This window comes from Nymphaea colorata, chromosome 12 (genome assembly GCF_008831285.2).
Source record: "Nymphaea colorata isolate Beijing-Zhang1983 chromosome 12, ASM883128v2, whole genome shotgun sequence".
In the NCBI taxonomy this organism is placed as follows: Eukaryota; Viridiplantae; Streptophyta; class Magnoliopsida; order Nymphaeales; family Nymphaeaceae; genus Nymphaea; species Nymphaea colorata.
In genome coordinates, this window is record NC_045149.1 from 16,188,968 (window position 1) to 16,208,838 (window position 19,871).

Sequence of the window (19,871 nt, forward strand, 5' to 3'; positions counted from 1 at the left end):
TTGGGAGTTTGAACATTGAACGATGACTGTGAAAAAGGAAAAACCGGCCTTTCCATTCTTGTACTTGTAGCCCCATTAGTTTCCGTCAACTATGAAGACCAATTTTTTCCTTGAAGATTCACGTCCCTCCCACTTTTTCCGATCGTTTCTTGATCTCATTTTTTTCTGCACAACAATCTGCTAACATTAAGATTTTCAAGGGCAAGGACGCCCGCCCTTCGATGTCTTCTTTTCTCTATCTTCCGATAAATGTGTACATTTGCATGCTCGACTTTATGATGAAATGAATTAGGATTTTGTTGCATATTTATACTCAAAGCGTAATGTTGTATTCAACGTCAGCTATATGAACTGCTTTTATATTATTAAAAGCTTCTTATAATTTTTCTATCTTTTAATTGTCTACATTCATTAGTAAAAAACCATCATTAGCATTAGTAACAATTTACGACACAGCGTTAATTCACGGTGACATTAGCAATTATTACAATTATTTTAGCGACTAATACTTAAACATTTTAAGCCACAATAAACTAAACTATTGAGCTTCACCATGTCCCTTGTGAGAAGCCGAATTCTATCGTGAGGAAGAGGATGCTAAGATGAGAGAGGGAGAGATTAAAGAGAGAGAGAAAGAGTTGAGAAGAAGATTTTAAGACAATGGCGGTTTGATGTATTTACTTCTGACAAAGAAGCCTATCAATGAAAAAAGAAAATCCCAACTTAACGACATGCTAGAACTAGAAGTGCAGGCAGGCGACCCAGGTTATCGGAGCCACGAACAAAGCAAAGGTGCTTGTAGAGGCAAAGGCTTTTACTTATCCTCTCACCGTGACCACATGATGACCACCATCACAAACCTGGCTAGATTGCCGTTTTCCCTTCGGCAGGCAAGAGGCATGATTTTGTTTCTTATATTTCTGTTCGGTGGGTTTACTTTGAGATCTTTTATCTATCTTCAGGTTATTCTCATATTTTGGAGCAGGATCCAGTTTTAATTTAATGATAATAAAAAGGTAGGGAGACTAACCCCAGCAGGTGTCGTACGGGATCAATGTTTCCTCAAGATTTGAGTTGTTTCGAATGCACACAACCATACAAATATAGTTAGGACGTCCAAATGTATAAGACTCACCAAAAACATGGCAAACCAATTCGCAAATTGGATTTTAGACTTCTGTTTTCAGGTCATAAAATATGTTTTACACATCGTTTACCAAATGTTCTTTAAAAATTAAACGTCCGTCATTTTATGATTGTTAAAGGTTTTTAAAAGAAAGGCATTTAGGTTGTCCCAAGTTTTAACATTTTTCTAATTTTTTTAGAGGTAATTTGGCCATCAAAAATGTACCTCAAGTAAACGAAATATCCAATAGTGTTGAGTGTTTCAGTAAAAAGCTTTATAGAAACGCTGAACAATTTAACCCAACAATTTCTCTCTTTATTAATGCGACATTTTAAGATTTAACTTTTTCTCTCTCTACGTTAAACCCCTCTCCACACGACAGTTTGACATAAAAAGCTGGGTACAGTTAATTGTATTAATTATTTCATGTTTAAAAAATATTTGAAAAAATCTGGGTACAGTTAATTGTATTAATTATTTTATGTTTAAAAAATATTTAATATATATATTTGGAACAATTGTTAGTGTTGAATATTTAAATTTCTGGTAGGACTATATGAGTCAAGTTCAGGTTATTCATATTTAAAAAAATGTAGCTGATTTAATTTCACCTAATTATACTTATAAAAAAATTAAAAATATGCAGTTTATATTATTCTTCTCGTGTATTTAGATCAAAAAGGGTATGCACATATGCACAAACATAGACTTATGACAATCGTAACCGGATAACTTTTATGTCCTATCTCCTTCTGTTAAATTACATTGAATGTACAGTACTAAAGAAGAGGAATAGGCTAAAATGTCAGGGTTGCTAGAATTTTGTGAAATTAGGATCTAGTGCTTATAAAACACTGGATCAGGAATTTTAGCTTTTTGCTTCTCTCTTACCGTATATGAAGTGCAGTGTATCAGAAGATGGTAAGAGAGAGACAAAAGAATTACAGGATTGTAGAAGTGAGTGGGTGTGTATGTGTGTGCGTGTGTATGTATGGAAGCTGAAATACTTCAGCATCCAAACAGCTAGAGAAATCCACGTGTTACACACATGCATACACATACACACACAGAGAAATATATAAATATATATAAAGCTCTATGTCACGACATTTGGTAAATGGAGAATGTTAAGTCGAAGACCTTAGATCTTAACCCTGTCACTGTTTTGTTTTCCTTGTCATTGTCCTGGGTAGGTTTCCCTTGATTTAAAAGTAAATATTAAGATATTCTGGCATAAAAATACTAAAAAAATAAAGGCAACTCTTCGAAAATTTACCGACCTTCGTTGGTCATCAGAGACGCATCAAGCTATATTAGTATTGTTGAATGCACGTTAAAGATTAGCAGAAAGGTAACGAGAGTTGTCTCCAGTCAAATGGTAGTTGAATAGACAATTTAAAAGTACTTTTTGCCTTTCGAGATACGAGGAGGCAAAGTTTTCTTGCCCGAAAACTGTACAAGTTTTCACGACGCGAGAGAGAGAGAGAGGGAGAGGGAGAGAGAGAGAGAGAGAGAGAGAAGATGGAAAGAAAAATAATAAAAGCACAACAGTTCACAATACCAACGTTGTCAACAACCAACAAATATCAGGCTATACCAGCTGATACATGGGTCAGTTTCCGTTTTTGTTGAAAGATGTAATTACAATTTCAACTAGTGCAAAAGCTATAAAATTGACTTTTCAAATATCATAAAACTGTACAGTTCGGCCGCAGCCGCGACCGATGCTTATCAGCCAATACCAGCCTCTATAATTCCATAATAACAGCATGGGTCCGAGAAAGATGGACATGTAATTTGAAACCAACCTCATCATTTTGACTCATTAATGACGAAGTTATATTTCTTTAAACTAAAGAAAATACTTTTTCAATAAATTGTGCAAAAAGTTGTGTACTTTAATCAATATTGAGAAGATACATGTGTCTTGATTCTCACCAAACTTTTCAGAAAGAGGAAAAAGGATATTGAAAGTGAGAAAGATCGCTACCAAACGATCAGTCACCAAAATCACGGAAAACGAAGAGAAAGCAGAAAGCAGCCTCAAAGGCCATAGGGCAGGGAGAGGAGGCTCAGGAAAAGGGCACGGGTCTCTCTCTCCATCTTTTGAATAGGTTGACCTCCACCAGTTTTCTCACTTTTTGGCTACCAACCTTCGGACGGATTTGCTATTCTGGAGGAAAAAAGATAAACATAGCACATGCACGTCTAGCGAATACAGCCAAACTACACTTTCAGAGTCACCTGCTGCTTAAAATCTGTTCTGCTATAATTTAAGTAATTATTTAATAAATTTGAAGATTATAACAAAAGCTTCTGCAATTTTTAATCTTGTGAAGCAATGACAAGCCAGCATTTGTTCACCACATCCAATGAAATTCCTTAAGCGCCTAATCTACAGCTACAAGTTTCCACATCTCAAAACTAGCGAAGTCATGAAACCATGTCACCTCTCGAAAAGCATAACCATCTCGCAGTGAGAAGTATGAGGAAATAAATCGATAGCCATTGCCTTCACAGGTTGAAAAGGTACAGACACCGGCATAGATTTTACCCTCTGCCTTGCCAAGCCTGCACTGCTCATGTTCCTCCAGCAACCTCTGTTTTTCCCTTTTTCCGGTTTATTGATAACTGGAGTACACAACTCTATTGCATTTGCTACCAAACTTTCAGGATTGCATGAAATGTAGCTGGAAGGGCCAAATGAGCACTCTAAGAATTTTGACCAAATCATAACAAGTGGAAATTTCATTAAACATACTTTGAAGAAAAGAATAAACTATCTTACACAAGACGACGTAAGCTTGGATGAGTCCGCAATGCTTTGATCACCTGCATTTGAACACTCCACTATATAAGGTATACTCTAAGTACAGGCATGCCCATGCAAGGGTTAGAAATTCCAATGGTTACACCAACTAGTTGAAAAAGGCTAAAATATGTTGGATTTTTAGCACGTTTTCACATGGTCATTGTTCATTAGTTTCTTCTTCATAATCTATAAATTATGAATCATGAACGTGTTGTTTTGTTTGTTGGAATTCTTACTTTTTGTTTATATATATATATATATATATATATATATATATATATATATATATATATGTGTGTGTGTGTGTGTGTGTGTGTGTGTGTGTGTGTGTGTGTGTGTGTGTGTACAGCGGTCTTATTATTTTTATCCTTGCATGTCTTTGTGCATATCCTGAGTGGTGTTTATGCCTTAGACTGTAGTGTGTGTGCGACTGTGTGAAGCCTTGTATTGTGGCATGTGTCAGCTGTCAAGCTCTTGGCTGCTGCCAATAGACAAATAACATTTTTAAATCTCAACCAAGCACTTCATTACCTCCAACAATTGATACAACGGTCATAAATAACCTGTCAACCCTAGTTTATTCAAAGTGAGCAAGTGCTTACTTAGCAATGGATAAAGTATCTACAGATCAGGAACTCCCCTTGACAACAGCAAGTAAGGTCAGTTTCTTAATATATTTCAAATAAATTTAAAAATAATGACTAAAAATAAAGTGGAAAACTATAGCAAAAGAACATGGAAACAAGGAACAGATAAATGGAATAGAATCAAATGTAAATTTGGACCCGATATGCCTCAAGGAATCCATTTCAGCTAAATTTGGCATGGTTTCAGCTTCAAACTCTGACCTAGGATCTCAAGGTTGAAGTACAGATATGCAGGTACATAAACCCTTCTGGAGTTCTAGGTCCATAGTCCACACCCACAGACAAATCTTGCACGATCCATATGAAGATAAAATAAAAGCCCCTGGTTGTGAGTGGGTTCACAAAAAACCAAACCAAATGCATTTCCTCTGACAAAGAATACAACCTCTATGATGCATACAAAGTATGAGAGGAAAGAACTTACAGAAGGATGCAAGCCAACCCTTGGTGGATCCACTATTGCAACAACGTCTTTAAACTGCAGAACATTCAACTTGTTGTTGCCTTGTAAAGGTTCAGCATGATCCAATTTATCATTCTTTGAAAGAGGTAGCCCAGAATCACTAGTAGCACCATCGTAAGTAAAATTTAGTACTTCCTCAGAAGCACGGCTATGGCTTGATGGCTCAGTGGACTCAGAATCATGAGTACAGTTCTCTCTGTCAGTGCTGAGGTAACTGTTTCGGATTAACTGATTTTCTGTGGCCACAACATCATCCACATGATGCATAGGGTTATGAACATGACCTACTCTCTTTGTGTCAGTAGAACTTTCAGGCTCTGTTTCAAGAATAGGACTGGATCGACCAACAAAATCAACAGTTACTCCATTAGCATCAGTTCCCTGACCGTTGCTTCCAGAGATATGTGTGGAAGCATCATGCTGCTCCGGCAGCATGACGTACTCTTTCAAAAGAGATCCCACAACATCTTCTGCCTGGTAAGACATTCAAATAAGCAACCAAATTTCATCTACACTAAAACAAATGCAGGTTATCAAGTTTCTGATGTAGATTCTGGTTGAAGGAAAAAGAATGTAAGAGAAAGCTACATTAAGCATATCTCACCTTTGCGCAGACAAAATGACAATTTTTTACTCCATTAATTGCTGCATTTCTCCAAGCATCTGAAACTGCAGAACTGTTCATTTCAATGCCCACAACCTAGCATAAGCATGATAATCACCCGATCCATTATCATCCCATACAATAAAAATCACATAACTTTAGAGAGCTGATGGAGTAAAGGAACATGAGAAAACCATATGACAAACACGAAAGAGGAAATACAAAGAGAAAAAGAAAAAGGAAAACACTATGGAAGGTCAACCACTAAATTAAGGAATCCAACTATCATCTACCACAACCCCCAATGCTTGAGCTTAACCTTCCATTATCAACTCATAGCAAAGGTAGTTTTCCCAATAAATGATTGAAAGAGGAGCCAAAGAAGAAAAGGAACTTGCAGTTTGTTGAATAGTATTACCATACCAACACGATGGGCTAACGTCAATCCTATTGTTCCAGTGCCACAGCAAATATCAAAAAGCAAGGTATCTGGACCAAGTCTAGCCCAATCACCAGCAAGCGAGTAAAGCTTCTCTGCAGCCAGAGTATTAACCTGCAGCCTTGTAAATCATGAAAGGGATCTATTTCGAGAATTTTTACTATGAACACATTATATATGTGTGTGTGTGTGTGTGTGTGTGTGTTAGATTTCAAACCTGAAAAAATGCTGTTGGTGATATGGAAAAACGAAGACCATTTATGTAGTCATGGATTCTTGCTTCCGATGCATTTGGTTCTTCAAGACCATAAATATTACCCTTCTTTGGTATGGCTAACGCAAATGTTGGTGAATCAACTGGTGCTGCATTTGATATGCCCGTATGATCCTTCAAGAATCATCAATACTTAATGTCAAGCAAACTGGATCCTTGAAAGCAGTAAGGGCCATAACAAAAGCCAGCAATAATGAGGAAGGAAAGGAAACCTGAAACCTTATTGGAAAGCATGAGCGCAGACAAATATGGTGTTAAATAACAAGAAAAGATGGATTTGGCAGTTGAAAGTTGAATTCATTCACAATATGATGAGAAGCAGATAAACATTTATTAGAAAAGTTGAGATTTGAACAGAATAAGAACAAAAACATATGCTAATGCTTTATAGTTTGCCCTATTTCCAGAAGAAAATCCTTTTCAAGACCTTTGAATTTGGCCAATATTTCAACTCTCCCTAACAATTAGATCAAGTGAAACTCTAAAACACCAGTAACATGCAGCATTACGAATGAGGGCGCATGCACATACAAACACACATAACCAATGTTATCTGTATCGTAAGATACGAACGCGTATCGTACGATACGTATCGTCTGTATCAAGATGAACGATACGGTACGTCATAAATTTGCGATACACGTGCGTATCGTGCGATACGGGCGATACACCCCCGTATCGTACGATACGGGAGAAAACATAAAATTCCTTATTTTTTAAAAGTTTAAACACTCCTCCCTCTCTCTCTTCTTGTATTTAAAGACTCCAATAGACATAGGAGGGAGAGATTTTGCCTATTTTCATAAAAATTAACCGAGGATTCATCAATTTGGGAGATATCATCGTTGAATCATGAAAGATGATGACTATACGTTTGAACTTATAAAATTGTGATGTAATCTAAGTCATAAAACTCCAAGTCTTAAGACTCTAAGTCCTAAAATTTTATAAAATTTTCAAGTTTAAAATTGTGATGGATGATGACACATGAATGTTCCTTATGTATGATGATCTTTTTATATTTGAATACATTTTTTATTTTTCTTGATTTCTGATTTTTTGTTCATTTTTTTCAGATTTTTAAGCATTTTTGTCTATTTTTATCTGATTTTTAAATATTTTTTAAAATTTAAAAATTAATTTTACGATACGTTACGCTACGTTTACGATACGTTACGATACGGCGTATAGGTCGGCCCGACCGATACACGATACGCTACGCCTTTTATAACATTGCACATAACTACATCCATAAACTAAAAATAAACTCTTAAATTGTCTGCCCTGTAAATTCAAAAGAAAAAGAAAAGAAACTACGAATTTTCAGCTTCCAAACAAATGTTGTCACTCATATCCACATAATAAAACAAAACAAAAAATCACAACTACATGTTTAGGGGCAGCCAAACCTATGTTGGCACCATGGAGCGTACAGCTCTCAACATGGAACACGGTCAAAGTCATGGTGCTTGCAGAAAAAACACACCCATTGACATATTCTACTAATTATGGAACCAATCAAAATTGATAAAGTCCACTTTTTTAGAATCCTACTAAACATTAGGCATCCTTTTGACAAAGTTGACTGCATTATCCTTTTTTTTAAGAACTTTTAGTTTTGGATGTCACAGAATGTCCTTTATTAATATATCAACTATATCTTGCCAATATTCTTTATAAACATATCAACTATATATTGCCAATGTTCTTTCTTATAATATACATATAATTGTTAAACCACGGACTAGTCTGTCCAACTAGTCGCCTAGTCAGGCTATGTGCCAGTCAGCCAACTAGTCCCTGCCCATGGACTAGTTGATGAACTTGATCAACTAATCAACAGCTAGTCCGTGACACGGACCCTTTTGAAATATTAAAGGTATCTTCTTGTTTACTTTCTTCTGAGACAGGTACGTATAGATATCTCTTGGATAGAAATTCATTACTTTTTTCCTTCTATTTGAATCTCTCTCTCTCCCTCTCTCTCTCTCTCTCTGTAGCACATAAATATTTTGTCCTCTAAAATGTAAAGCTTGAGCTTAATTCATTCAGGTTCCAGCCAATGGTCAAGTTCAACAAATATAAAAAAGTCCAAATTAAGTTGTATGTTACTCGCGTAAGCTCGATTATGATCATCAAGAGCATATAGATGCTTATTACACACCATCACAAAAAATGCCACTGGTGTAATGGACGTCCTTTTAGGTTTTAAAAAGGTCATGATTACAAAACTCACCATTTTCTCTTTCCAAATGTGCATTTTAGAAATAATATTTCAATACTCAACCAGTACAAGCTTGACTTAGCAGTACTTGAGCCGTAAGGCTCCAGCTTGCCTTGAGTCCAAGGGGAGCTCAAGCCAAGCATACTATACTCAAGCTGAGTTCCAGTTGCCCCAGTTCGACTTGCCTCCATGGCCTACCTAAACAAGTCATTGTGTGTGTAAGTTGCTAACTGCTAACATGACAGGGTCTATTAAAAAGGGGTGTATAGGACTTCTAGGGTGCTGTACAGAAGATTGATTTACTCTATACAGTTATGTCCCTGCACCTAAGCTTTTGAAGATTGTTCTACACCAACGTCTACATCTACAACCATGTATGATACATCTGCAGAAACTGATTTTAGGCGTGCAACTGTCAATACCAAGATTCACCTATATCTACAACCATGTACCTCACATTATGTTACAATATAGCGTGGATCTTGGTTTACACCCTTAATGGAAATTAGAAGTGCCTGTTTTATTTTTTGGAAGTTGAAGAAAACAAATTAAATTCCACCTCAGTTCATATGCTAAAGTGACGATTTTCATTGTATTCAGTGTAAAAGCCCATTTTACACCCTCCAAGGTGGAAAGGAAAAACATGAATGTCTTCCACCACTGTCGTAGTAAAGGAGTAAATAAGGCACAAAAGATACATTCCTATTTTGTATTCAAGGAGTGAAGGTAGTTTATGACTTTATGTTGGTTACTTTCAGTCTCATTACAAAAAGACATGATTGGCATGACCATTAGAAAATAGGAAAACAGGTAGTTCGGTGTTGCTTCCTGAGAATATGAACTATGAAGTATGAACAACCAAAATATTCTCATTTGCTACAACTGGCAAGCCACTCCAACAAACAGTTCCAACTTCTTGCCTCCTCTCACATGAAAGTCGAGATATTCTTTACAAGATGATTATAGCTTTTGTTGGAATGTCAAAAATTCTCACCTGCTGGAAGCAGCATTACCAAATTACTCCAAAAACAAAGATATTCACCTGCATGACAAGCGAGGTCAAGGGCAATGGAGGGGCAGAAGTTGCTGCTCCAAAGGAAAGAACCTCTGCCATTCTATGGAATTCTCTGTTCTTTAGTTCTTCATCAATACCTAATGAGCAAACCTGTAAATTACAAGAATGCTAGAAATGAAAATTAGAAAAAAATATTACGTAATTTAAGTTGCTATAGCAAAAAAAAGAAAATTGTGGAATTGAAGAGCAAAGAGTATACTGAACAGCCAATAAGACAGTTAGTTCCAAGATACAGCCAGTTTGGTTCAAATGGTAGAGTACCTGAACAATAAGCATGACCTCTGCGATGGAAGCATCTTTTGTTTCAGGGCAAGTAGGCCCATCACTTGGGCTTCGACCTTCACGTACCTGATAGAACCACACACTAGTGGTATTGGTAACTTGTTATGGACAGTGCAAGAAAAGAACTTGCTGTCTTGCACTTGACATTATTATCAACACAAAAACCAGTACTACAGCTTAAATCATTTCTAAGTTTTTTTTTTCCTACAGTGAACAATGTGGCAAAGAGATAAAACTCTACAATAACTACCTAATGTTTTCACGAATACACATATGTATGTGCCACCATACAAATGACCCATGTAAGCAATGCAATTTGACCTTGCTAACTAGGTATCTCATATAGAGGCCAAATTTGTATATTTAATTGGAAACAGAATGAGTCTAACTTAGTATGTTTCAAACTTTCAAGCAGGAAGCCAGCATCGTACATATACCTTGTGAGACAAGAAAAACTCAGCTGCAGTCAGAGTCACTTAAAACAAGCCCAATCATTTCATTGTGTTATAACTACAGGATATAATGACAGTGTGCAATAAAGCAGTGGAAACTTGCATCAGTAATGCCAAATAGGAAAAGGCTTGACAAATAGCAATTAAAGTTCCCGAAGGAAATAGCAGCAATGGCATGATCACCAAAACACAGATAACTGGATATACCAAATTAATTAGCATCAAAGATCCAATAATAAAGAGTGGGAAAATTTTACATGGAAACTGACAGCATCACCATACCATGCCAACTAATTCAAAAACACTGAAGGAAACAACTTCTTCAATAAATCTTCAACCCAAAGAGATGAACAAAAGAAAAAAGAATACAGAAAAAGGAGAAAAAATAAAACATTGAAATCCATTGTCATCCATTAAAACTTCAAGAACATATCCAAGACCAGAGTACATCTTTGCAGGATGGACAATAACTAGAGAACGAAAAAAAAAAAAGAAAAGGAAGTTATCAGAAAAGAGATGTTTCCATAAAAACCCGGAGTATCTAAACAAGTTAATGGACAAAATAATCATATAAGGAAAACAAACACAATGTGAACAATATAATAAGACATACAGTAAACTGGCGCCAAAACCCAGAGTTCTGAATTCTGTTCCACACAGGTAAAGATGAAGAGCGTAGAAAGTCCTGGAAGAACGAAGCATATTTACGAGCAATATCTGAAACATTGGGGCAGTCAACAGGCTCCTCAACAGCTATAATACCTTCCCTGTAATGTCTCAAGTCAAAAGACTCAAAACTGGACCAACTCTACAAAAATGAACAGATTCAAAATTACTTTCCTGCTCACCTGAAATTACCTAGCATAAAACCCACAGTCAGCTCACCCATCAATGAATACCCAAGAGAAAATTCACACTTGTTGCGGTACCCTTTTGTCAGTGGAGATCTTATTATCCCTTCTAGTGTGCATGGAAGGCCACCTGCAATTTTCAAATACAGCTGCATATGAAATGTTGAGAACTTGCTAGTAGGGAACAAGGAGAAATACCATTTGCAGCACTCAACATGATAATAAAGCTGCAATAACAACAGCGAATGAAAATAACAGTGATGGTCCGGCTGTAAATAAATATGTGCAAAATAAACATCAAACAAAAGAAGTACATGGATGTCAAGAAATGATGCCCATCACCCACAATAAAAACATCAGCATCTAAGCCACCATTACAACCAATCACCCAGATATAACATCTAACAGAAGTTCTTGACATGATAAAGTATGGAAAACCATCCAAATTTCTGTCATGATCCACCAAAATTCTTACATAGGTCTTGCCATGTGAAACATCGGCATCTTTTTAGAATCAAATCCAGCCAAAAGGGCTGGCTTTCATTTTCTCGTCTATTAGCAATTGACAAGATAGTTACTAGCATGTGAAGTCAATTTCAAAGCTTTACAGTAGCAGAAAACTTTACCAATATCCCTAGACTTAAGAATCCAATCAGGTAGCTCAACTGCATCTGGACAAGCCTTGCGAGCACTTCGAGTCTAGGAATCAAAATTTTCTTAACATAGTTAGTAAACTCATAGGAATAAAAATCCTAATCCTGCCAAGAACTATAGCAACTTGTTCACAGACAAAGAAAACAATCAAGTAAACGTGAATTTTTTGTGGACACAACAAACATCCAACAACAGCATATACATAGGGGTATGGAAAAACCTATCCAAGTGAATGGCATGCATAGTGATTGTTTATCAGTGAAAGGAAAAAAAAAATCAATGTGTGTGCTCTACATAGTCTTTAGCGAAAATTTTGAACCATTAAAACTGGTATACTCAATCAACTTTTACAATTTTTGAAAAATCAACTCCCAACAAGTTTATTATGTTCAAATCCTGCACTTTTTTGCATAAAAAGGGGAATCAAGAACCAAGATCCCACTTAAATTGACCAAGAATAGAATGTGTTCATATCGCTCATGCACAAAGACACACACACATGCAGATCTGCAAGCATAGACCACAAGCTATGTCTGAGAAGGTAGTAGATCTACAGCTCACAAGTTTTTTGAGCATCTGTGTCAATGAGTTCTTTTTATGATCCAATTGGTCATCATACGACATGTGAGCAAGTGGAGTCACAACATCACGGACACGTCTAATCTTTGCAGGCTGTATGTCACATGATTGTAGAATGACATCTGCAACTTTTACATGTTTGTTGCCCATTGGTTTGCCATCCAGTTTCTAAAACAATCGAAGAAGACATTCATTATGAGAGCAATTAAAGGACCAAAGTTTTAGACAAGTATCAATCACAGATTCACAAGGTATACCTCTGCTGCATGCAAGACTTGTTCTAGTGATGAAAAGCAAGCAAAACCAACAGTCATTCCCTTCTTCTTTCTGGCAGATTCGTACAGAATCCCCTGAAAACAGAAAAGCATGACACTTAGTCAACATGCTTTCTCCATAGCTAAAGAGACAAAAAGGGCATCATCATATAGAAAATAACCATACAATTTTCATGCTGTTTCAGCTGGAAAGCATCACAAATGTACTAAAAGAACGGACTGTATCAAGAAAAAGAAATTGTAAAACACAAGCCTCCAGTCTCACACTAAAGAAACCTTGTAAGTGAAACCAAAATAAAAAAAAAAATCAAAAGTTGTTGGCAGCAACTTTTAGGTCCAGTGCTTCCAATTCCATTCATTTTTTCTCTGACATTGTTCCATCAGGTGTTCAGCTACAACTGAGAATAACAGCAAAATGTGCTACGAAGACTAAGATCAGTTGAATCTGATTTGTTTGGAAACAGATCACCCTTGAACTCCACTTCATAGAGTACATAACCACTTTCAACATGGTAAAGAAAACAATGTTCTGAAAATGAACATGCAAAGAAATGACAACCTATATTGCATAGACACTAACATGAGTAATGGTACAGGACACTTCACATGAATGTTGGGCACAGTAAATAGTTAAAGGAATAGGCACTTTGAGATGACTGCACATACATCATGCATACATGTTTACATATATACTAGATAAGTACGTACAGAAATGCATATATCAATACATGTGGGCATACACGTGCAGCTGTGTGTGTGCATACTTGGTTGAAGACTTTATATATAAATAAACACAAACACAGACACTCACGTGCAGCCATGCATACACAAACACAATCATGTAGATATATGTCTCTAGTTACTCTTTGTTTTATATATATATACATATATATGTGTGTGTGTGTGTGTGTAATCAAAATATTTTATGCAATCTTACCTTATAGATATGATGCATAGAGTAACTTGATGGGAAACATATATTAAGTCAATCACTTTTCAAGTTTTATTCTTTTATTCATCAAAAAATTAGCAGCTCTTTTGGCGTCAAATTTTGACGGTAGAAAAATCAATATTTTCATGAAAACAACTTGAAGAAGACATGCTCTATACTGAATTATTATTTCTAACCATATTAGTATGTTCATATTCTGTTCAAAAGCATTTTTAGCAAGAATTTAAGTGGTATAATCTTCTGCGCAAGACTTAACTCTTAAGTAATCTGAGATATACCCATTCTTCTCTCTCTCTCTCTCTCTCTCTCTCTCTCTCTCTCTCTCTCTCTTTACCCTTCTGATGTCCATTCATTACCTATAAAGGAAAAAAAAAGAGGAGAAGCACCTCAACCCCTATCTTCTCTTTTTTCCTGAATTTATAGGAAAGGCATAGCCTCAGCTTTATTATACAGATTTTCCTCAATTTGAAGAATTCGTCCGTACGGCTCCCTCAGATTAGAGTTAGTTGAGTAGGGGAAAAAAGGGTGATGGTGTCAAGGTACAGAAATGACGGACATAGATACTACTTGCTTATAGATAGTGTCCATTGAACATAGGTAAGAACTGTCAAAGAGACGTTACAATTGATGAAGTAATGTTGACTAAGTTGTCACCATCAGAAACTAGAAAACCAAAGTCTTTGTGTATGACATGTAGAAAGTTAGAAATGCGATAACATGGGATAAGCACGTTGATAAGAACGCCCTAAAATAAGAGAGGACCCTGAAACCATATTTCGTATCAAAATTTATAAATTTGAACCGTAGTGGGGGTTTACATGAAAAAGGTATCCATAGCAACTACATTCTGGCCATCCCCTACTTTCAGGCTTTAGAACAATGACACTGAAGTCATCTTATTGCTTTCAGGGTCAGAATAGGGTTCTGGCTGAAAATGAGCTAGAGTTCCTGCAGCATCATGACTCAGAAGGTAACCAGAAACTCTCAAGGCAAAATAGCCCCCCTCTTTTCGCACCGCATTCACAGTCCAAGAGAGAGCTGAGGGAACGTAACCATAATGAACACTTTCTAATCTCAGTATTTCCTGCGGAAGAAAAACGAAAGAGCCGGTTGGCTTGGCCCAATCAAGAAAGGCACGCGATTCCATTGAAGGCTCGAGAGTAGAGAACGAGTCAACATGGAAAGTTCAGCTTGGCCTGGCTCAGATAGTCTCTTAAGCAAAATGTACTTTAAAAATTAGAGGTACTTATTTTGATAAAAAGGAAGGCATCAGCATCCCGGCATGGATTTCACCCAAGTCAGACCTTGTGAGAAACATCAGATGCAAAAAAATGTCGATCCAATTAATATTAAGTTCGCTAATCACTTCCGGGGGACCAATGAATCCAAATAGACCAGGACAGACGCATGTACGGCAAGGTTGAGAGAGAGAACCTCAGAATCGAGAAAGCTCGTGAGATTCTCCGACGTCCATTTTCTTGGCAGGTGAACGAGGCACTTCTTGAAGGCCGATAAACCCGCTTCCGACGAGGACTCGTCGAGCATATCCGATGTTGGAGGGCAGACGTCCTCCCAGAGGGTTGCGTCTTCTGCTTCCTCTTTACGACCAAGGATTTTAACGCCAGCACCTTCCCCTTTAAGGAGTTTCTTGGCCCTCTCTGACGTGGGATCCCAGGAGTTGTCGGGGCGAGGCCTCAGCTCTTCCTCTCCGTGGGCATACCGACACTTGTCGCCATGGCTGCAAGACAGAGACCGGCGCCTGAAAAACGAACAGAGGCTTGTCTTCCATAATGGACTGTGAAGAGGAGGGCCACCATTCTCTTCCCTTTCTGCTGTCTCTTCTTCTGAGTTTTTTCTCTTGGAGGAGGAGGAAGCGTGAGCGGTGCCCGTGGATGATATTGGCGGAGACTGTGGAGGGGGATGGGTAACAACCGGAAGGTCGGTAGCAGATGGGGACTCTCTTGTGTTCCCTCCGGTTGGCGAAGAGCCATCGCTTACCGCCTCCATCGACATCGTTCCTATTTGCATAGAGTCCATTGTCGGCTGGAAATCGCCTCTCAGTCGAACAGCCCCAGAAACCCTCGAACCTCTGGATGCGACACCACCGTTTCCTATATAGACGGTCAGTGGCTGCCGGCCTTTCCCTTCCCCCCGCGCAGGACTTGCAGCACTAGCAGCCGCAGGTTTACAAACTCCTCGGGAGGCGATAACTGAAGCGCGCCTAGCAGTTACGCAGGTTACCCTTTGTTACTAAAGCCGCCGCACTGGAGACCCCCAGTTCTTTTCCAACCCACGAGCTAACTTTATGCGCGGGAGCAGGCACTAGATCCCACGCCAGGAAACACTGAGACCTTTTCAAAATTAGATTACGTTCCCCCGCTTTGGATATAGCTACGAAATTTTTTTCCTAAGGTTGTTCCTGCTCATTCTTGACACAGAAAACTGCACTATAACTCCAATACCTGCTTTTACTTTTGTTTTATTTTTACTTTTAAATCAATTTAAGACGTTTCAATGTACTTTAAAACTGATAAGGTTAAAAGAGACGGGAGGTCAATTCAGTATATCCTTTGGAGTATGTTATTTCTTGTAAATGGTGGTAACCGTGATATTGAGTTAAAAGGATATACTGTTATAGGCTTGTTTAGACTCAAAGTAAGGTAGAACCCTGGAGATATACGAATATGGCCGTGAGGGTCAAGGAGTTTTACGTCCAAAGTAGTCTCTCCTAAGTAAACATTAAAAAAGCAAATATATCCTCAATGTTGTTTCCTTGTGGAACAAGCAGTATCATCCTCAAGGATTGATAATGAAACAAATTAGAGTCAAGCAAGAAGACCTGCTTGATCTCAACTTGACATTTAAAAGCCAAGCTCGCCCGAGCTCAATAAAGCTGAATCTGTGCAAACAGAGTTCAGCGAAGGCTTTATTTCGAAGAAAAAAAATTCCTTCGAAGAGGACACAAAAGGTTTAGAAAATAAAACACACCTTATCACTTATAATGATGCTTCCCACAGTAGATGTTTTTTTCTTCTTTTTTTTTTTTTTTGTGTTGAAAAGGTAAGACAAGCTATACATGTGAGCTTTTAACTAGGGATGTTGATAAATCCGATAGAGGTAAGATTTTCGACTAAGAAACATGATATCCAATTAAGATATTAGATTGGATATGGGTCTAAGAAATGGTAACTGATCATATTTGAATTCAACTTTAAGTAAATATCAGGTTAGATTCGGAATCGGATTTGATTGATTTTAAATAAATATCCTATATCCAATATTCATACATTTCAAAAATTTTATATAAACACATTTTGAATTTGGTTGAAAAAATGGATTTGAATTCAGATGTGAACCTCTCAACATGACATTCAGACTGCGGATTCAGATCCAGATTTGGATCTAGTAAGATTTCCTTCATTCGTTTTTGAATCCGAATATCTCAACATTTGAAGAAAGCAAATATGGTAAAAAGTACAATCGATTCAAATCCGATCTTTTGATAATACATTCAAGTTGTTGACACTAAAACTAAATGTGATCCAATTCGAACCCAAATCTTTGGTACTAATCAGATTTAAATGAATATCTGAAACTTGTCGTGCTTAATTAACAGGTCGAGCTCAAGCATATGTTATACGAGTCAAGCTACAGGCCAAGTTGTCATGACAAGGCCCAACAAGCAGCATGCGTCTCTTCCGAAAGAGGTACGGCCGCCCTTAGTTAATGAATCAATAAAAATGCTACTTATATCGCAAATTCAGAACATTTTGTTCCTCCATTATCCCTTTTTTCAATGAAAAGAAATATTTTTCATAACTTGACATCTTATTTCTTTTGATTAAACCCAAGTAATACCATCTGAAAGCTTAGAGGGTTTGATTGCAAACGCATTGATGGGAAAACACTGCTCTTACAAGTAGATCAATCATTGACACACAACGCTGTCATACATGTTATACACGAAGTTCCTCTACAACACATTTTGTGTATTCCTTCTCATTCTGTCTCGTTCACTGAATAGCCGCACAATCTCCCGCACACAGACATATATACGTGCGCGTGTGCAGGTGGATTGCCTCGAAGCAGACTTATACCCCCCTCGAATTCTCAACTTCAAATAATTTTGACATTTGAGTTTGAGTTTAATTATGTCAACATTCTTATTCAACGCTCCATCAGTGAATATCCAGTCAGACTCAAGTTCTTCTGTGTGTGTGTATATATATATAAAAGAAAATTGAATGGTGACAGCATTTTAGAGTTATCCTGCGATCCAACATGATGGACTTAAGAGAAAAATAAGAAAAAGGAGATTTAAGAGAAAAATAAGGAAAAAGAGACGAGGATCATTGTTTAATTATTAGTTTATATTTTTTTTTTTATTTTAACCATCCATCTGCTTTAGATGGACAACATTTGTTTTAGAAAGGAGTGACTTTAGGTAACTAAAGTTATGGATAACTCATATATATATATATATATATATATACATAGCCACCTTTCTCTTCCAAACAGTCCAGCTCCATTGCAAGGCAAAAGGCCGTTTTTGAAACACGTAACAGGCACCCCTTACGCCCATTAAAACAGACTTTTGCAAGTCAGAAACAATGCTTCAAAAACAATGGGTGGGTTGGGGAGGAAAGAGGAAGGCAGGAACATGAGAAGAATCGAAAATAAATAGGAGATGCCAGAATTGGTTGTTGCATGTGCTTCTGTACAAGAGGGGAGTGGACGAGGAAGGGACGCACGTCTATAAACGGGATTCGGTGGGCGCTTGATTCACGGTTCGGAACTAACACAGTAAAGAAGCCCTTACATCCAACATTGGAACATGCTGGACAGCAGCAGGACAGTTTCTTTCATAAACAATGGGGCATGAGCGAAGACCCTCTTCACTGCTCCAAAAGGCCGATGCCTTCCTCACAAGCGTCGATCCAATACGTGACGGGACGATGTAAAATGGTTGTTACTTGCGGGTCAAATCCGGCCGACTCCCTCCGCAACATGTAGTGCTAAATGCCCTGGCAGCCCTGCTCACATCTCAAGGTTTAAGGACATTTGGAGTACCGGAGTTGCTCTGCTCTGCTCTGCATAATCTCCTCTCTTGGCAGTCGACCGTGTAGGGTTCTCTCGGTCAGGCTTTTGGCAACAGTTACAGTCGGTCATTTTGGCTCCTCAGTCTAATTATTCTGCCATTGGATACCGACGAATTTGCCTGTGAAAAGTTGCAGCGAGTTAGCTCCCTTCTTTTATCCCAAACAGACTCATATGTACAGAAAGAACAACAAACATCTACAGAAGAGCATCAAACAGGAATGCAAGCATCAAAACCTGTAAAGCAAAAAACGAATATGGCAACTGAACAGTTGCCTTTTACAGTAGAGGAAAACCGTAGACCATCGCTCTTGACCTCATCCCCCTTAAAATACGAAGGCCTCTTCTTCTATGTAGTTCGAAACTTGGTGCTCCTGACAACGGCCGTCAGTCTTTCTATAATCAAGCACTCGTTTACTTATTCAATCTAGCAAGAGCTTTGCTGTTTATCTGTCCCGAAATGACAAATTCACTTTGTTTCAAGAACAACAAAAATAGGACACATCTGCTCTGACTATTCCCGAAACAAGGATAAATACCCTGAGTGGATGTTTCATAGGCGCTCCTAGAACAGGAGAAACTGGGAAATCTAGTTCACCACACACCCACGAGGTGAAGAAAAAAGCGCGAGGCCAGTAGCAGTCTATCAAACAAGTGACGCTCCTGTTTTAGTGACAGAACAGTGAGTCTGTCCATCACTAAATGAAATTAAGAACAAACAAGGTCTCCATTCTATCCAGCATTTCATGACGGTAGACCATTACATGAAGGCAACCGCTCTCTTTCTTTTTCTCCACCATCTCCATTTTTCTCTTTTTTCTCTTCAAATTAAAAGAAAACCCCAATAGTTTTGTGTTGTTTCCAATTCTATGGTCGGCCAACCCCGTCCTAACTGTCGATCATTTTAAGACTTTTTTCTTCACCTTTTTTGTTCGATTCATGTTTGTATACATGTTCTAATCAGTTAGGGATTGACTTCTGGGATTGAACCGCCGTTTTGAACTGTTCTTCCATCGACCAATTGGAGTTCAACTTTATTAATTTCTGTTAGTTTTTTATTCACTG

At 37.7% G+C, this 19,871-nt stretch overlaps 1 protein-coding gene across 2 annotated transcripts; it reads right to left on the reverse strand.

Moving 5' to 3' along the window:
- Positions 1-3,374: 3,374 nt before the first annotated feature.
- On the reverse strand, positions 3,375-16,005 carry LOC116265789 (zinc finger CCCH domain-containing protein 24). 2 transcript variants are annotated; one of them, XM_031646708.2, is made up of 14 exons: positions 15,144-16,005; positions 12,740-12,832; positions 12,465-12,650; positions 11,876-11,948; positions 11,247-11,379; positions 11,012-11,165; positions 9,926-10,012; positions 9,632-9,754; positions 6,309-6,479; positions 6,071-6,205; positions 5,653-5,748; positions 5,010-5,522; positions 3,915-3,958; positions 3,375-3,816 (listed from the first exon to the last, which is right to left on the reverse strand). In XM_031646708.2, the coding sequence occupies exons 1-14, from the start codon at positions 15,744-15,746 to the stop codon at positions 3,573-3,575; spliced, it is 2,655 nt and encodes an 884-aa protein (XP_031502568.1). In that variant the 5' UTR covers positions 15,747-16,005; the 3' UTR covers positions 3,375-3,572. The 2 variants fall into 2 exon arrangements, with proteins under 2 accessions (XP_031502568.1, XP_031502569.1); XM_031646709.2 differs by lacking the exon at positions 12,465-12,650.
- Positions 16,006-19,871: the final 3,866 nt, after the last annotated feature.